Source organism: Centroberyx gerrardi, chromosome 14 (genome assembly GCF_048128805.1).
Source record: "Centroberyx gerrardi isolate f3 chromosome 14, fCenGer3.hap1.cur.20231027, whole genome shotgun sequence".
Taxonomy (NCBI): Eukaryota; Metazoa; Chordata; class Actinopteri; order Beryciformes; family Berycidae; genus Centroberyx; species Centroberyx gerrardi.
The window spans coordinates 31944831-31948579 of NC_136010.1; the positions used below are offsets into that span (position 1 = coordinate 31944831).

The window sequence follows — 3749 nt, forward strand, 5'->3', positions numbered from 1 at the left end:
TGTCATGATTTTATTATGATTAAAAAGCATTTTCAGCACTAAAACCTCAACAGTGATGATATAAGTACAAATGGGAAATTGTAATAGTAATATGAGACAAAGCAGCTGCAGAACATTACAGAGGAAACTACAGCTGACAAAAAATTTGATCGCAATTATTTGACAGAATATTATGATTTAAACTGCGATTCATATCATCACAGTTTTTCTTGTCATCAATTTTTTAGAACTGTAAAATTGTTTAGAGAAAAGTGATTTAGTTAAAAATAAGATGAAGTGAGCAGATTTACTGAGTTTGAGTCCGATGAAGGTTTTGATTCTAAAAATCCAGTTTGGACAAAACTCTCTCTGAAGAAATTACCTGCAGCCTCTGACATTTGGAAACTGCAGAGTTAATATTATATTATATTTTCGATTAATTGCTCAGTTCTAGAGTTCTATAAAGTGTGTGTGTGTGTGTGTGTTCACCCTCAGCACTGTGGCGTTTCTCCTTCACATGCTCCTGAGCGGCCTGGACGATCTGCCGGACCAGATCCAACACCGCCAGCTGGACGGCCACAGACTCTCTGGTCACCATCAACCTGTGGAGAACGCTGAGTAACTCCACACTGAGGGACTGGGGGGGGGGGGGGGGGGTGGAGAGGGGGGAGAGAGAGAAAACTCAGCTGATGTGCGGACGCTCCACAAGTTTCAAGCGATGAGAAAAGTTAGAAACAGCTCAAATTTCATCAGCAGCCGATCAGATTTCAGCTTCCTTGTTTCCATATCGATGTGATTTAGTTTCATGATCAATAGTTCAGAGTGGCGGCTGCTGGCCCGGCCCGGCCCGGCCCGGTCCTACCTGGTCGGTTCCCACCTTGGCGCGGGGCCAGGAGACGTCCAGCAGCGCCTGCAGCGCCCGCAGACAGGAGGTGATGTTCTCCATCTGGTCCTCAGAGTGAGGAGAACACAGGAACTCCACACTGATACCTGACAGAGAGACAGACAAGTCAACATGACTGATGCAGGACCCGCTTGGGCCAATCAGTAACAAGAAAACAGACTCTGTAGCGCCCCCCTTAGGCCAATCGGTGCAATTAAAATTAAATGAAAACTGTCAGGGTAACAGTGAAAGTGTCTGGTGGATTTTGTTTCCCACCCAGTATGAGATGCAGTCTGTCTGTACCGACGTCCTCCGGACTCTTGGCCCCGCCCACAGAGCCGCTCTGTCCCATAGAAGTGGGCGTGGCCGGTCGGGACAGGTTGGCCGGTCCGTCCTCTGTCATCACAAAACCTGCAACACAGTCAGTATCGCCTCGTTAACACCGTTAACCAACACCGTTAACCAACACCGTTAACCAACACCGTTAACCAACACCGTTAACCAACACCGTTAACCAACACCGTCTTCCACTGTGAGGCCAGAGAGCTGAGACACAGCAGCTGACCACTGACCAGTTCCTCATTCCACTAAGTAGTTTCTCATTTAGTATTGATGAGTAATGAGGAGCAGTGAGGAGTCATGAGGAGCAGTGAGGAGTCATGAGGAGCAGTGAGGAGCAGTGAGGAGTCATGAGGAGCAGTGAGGAGTCATGAGGAGCAGTGAGGAGCAGTGAGGAGTCATGAGGAGTAATGAGGAGCAGTGAGGAGTCATGAGAAGTAATGAGGAGCAGTGAGGAGTCATGAGAAGTAATGAGGAGCAGTGAGGAGTCATGAGGAATAATGAGGAGTAATGAGGAGCAGTGAGGAGTCATGAGGAGTCATGAGGAATAATGAGGAGTAATGAGGAGCAGTGAGGAGTAATGAGGAGCAGTGAGGAGTCATGAGGAGTAATGAGGAGCAGTGAGGAGTCATGAGGAGTAATGAGGAGCAGTGAGGAGTCATGAGGAGTCATGAGGAATAATGAGGAGTAATGAGGAGCAGTGAGGAGTCATGAGGAGTCATGAGGAATAATGAGGAGTAATGAGGAGCAGTGAGGAGTCATGAGGAGCAGTGAGGAGTCATGAGGAGTCATGAGGAGTCATGAGGAATAATGAGGAGTAATGAGGAGCAGTGAGGAGTCATGAGGAGCAGTGAGGAGTCATGAGGAGCAGTGAGGAGTCATGAGGAGTCATGAGGAGCTGACCTGTGCTGTGCAGCCAGAGGGAGGTGGCGTGGAGGATGGGAGCCCAGGAGGAGGAGTAGTGACTTCTTGCCTGGTTCACCGTCTCTGCTGTGTAGAAGGAACCTCCTGCCAGAGAGGAGAGCAGGAGAGTCATGGGAGGATTTAACATCATGCAACCATTACAACACAAAACCTTCCTTCCTTCCTTCTCTCCATCCGTCCTTCCTTCCTTCCTTCCTTCCTTCCTCGCCTCCTACCTGCAGCTGGCAGCTGTGATGCGTACTCCTGTGGGAGCGTCAGGAGGGCGTGGTCCTGCAGCGCCGCCAGCCACAGACGGCTCAGCGTCGACAGATCCGACTGGACCAGCTTCAGAAGACCCGCCCCTCCCGACCCGGACCCCGAGCCCTCATTGGTCGGAGCGGAGACCGACAGGTCAGCCGGCCTATCAGGACTCTCCTTCTGCCGGCTCCGCTGTACGGCTACAATGTAAACCTGGAGAGAGAGGAGGGGATATAATATCAACTGTGACTGTGTGTCACATACAGAAAATATATAAATATATTTCAGCATCCGCTGTATTTACATCATATGGGAAAGGTTCTGACTAGAAAATACTTCCATATTTACCATATAAACTCACCGAGCACTTTATTAGGAACACCATATACTAATACTGGGTAGGTATCCGCTTTCAGCTCAGTGTCAACCGGCTACCGAAGTGACATCCGCCTGCAGGTTGGACGTGTTGCATTCTGGGATGCTGTTCTGCTCACCTCAGCTGTAAAGAGGTTATCTGAGTTACTGAAGCCTTTCTGTCAGCTCCGACCAGTCTGCCCGTTCTCCTCTGACCTCTCTCATCGACGAGGCGTTTCTGTCCGCAGAACCGCCGCTCGCTGGATGTTTTTTGTTTTTCGCACCGTTCTGTGTGAACTCTAGAGACCGCTGTGTGTGAAGATCCCAGGAGATCAGCAGGTTCAGAAATACTCAAACCGGCCCGTCCGGCACCGACAGCCACGCCGCGGTCAAAGTCTCTGAGATCACATGTTCTCCCCGTTCTGATGTTTGATGTGAACATGAACTGAAGCTGCTGACCTGTATCTGCATGATCTTATGCATTGCACTGTTGCCACATGATTGGCTGATAGGATAATTGCATGAAGAAGCAGGTGTACAGGTGTTCCTAATAAAGTGCTCGGTGAGTGTATTTACCATATCTACTATATTTCAGACGGTAAATGCTAGAGAAAATGCTGTCACTCTTCCAACATGGCGGCTTGTTCCTCGTAACCATTGACAACCACTCTCCAAACAGTCTGTGACAGGCCTCTATTGGTCATTTTGACTTTTACAAATAATCAGACAAAAAAAATATGATTTCCCACAAATGGAGCATAGATTTAGTTCGATATGCAGTATGAGATAATTATATAAATACCAACATGTGAAATATAAGACATATGAACCCCAGTAACACAGAATAATAACTAAATGCTGCAGCTGGTCGACGCCCACCTCGGCCCAGGCCTTCAGGACGGCGAGCGTTTCCATGGTAGCGGCGGCCTCATTGTAGAGCAGGCTGGGCGTGTCCCTCCCCGCCTGGACTTTAGCCAATGAGGAGGCCAGGAGCTGGTGGACGCGCCGCAGGTCGCGCAGGTCACTGACCACT

The 3749-nt window shown here is 49.2% G+C and overlaps 1 protein-coding gene across 1 annotated transcript in view; it reads right to left on the minus strand.

Moving 5' to 3' along the window:
* heatr5a (HEAT repeat containing 5a) overlaps positions 1-3743 on the minus strand; it is a 16349-nt gene extending 12606 nt beyond the window's left edge. The window contains exons 1-6 of the mRNA XM_078288309.1: positions 3596-3743; positions 2341-2575; positions 2105-2209; positions 1139-1273; positions 842-969; positions 469-616 (exon numbers count right to left, since the gene is read on the minus strand). Of these exons, the coding sequence (XP_078144435.1) occupies positions 469-616; positions 842-969; positions 1139-1273; positions 2105-2209; positions 2341-2575; positions 3596-3631 (787 nt within the window). The 5' untranslated portion in view covers positions 3632-3743. The remainder of the gene's footprint in view (positions 1-468; positions 617-841; positions 970-1138; positions 1274-2104; positions 2210-2340; positions 2576-3595) is intronic.
* Positions 3744-3749: the final 6 nt, after the last annotated feature.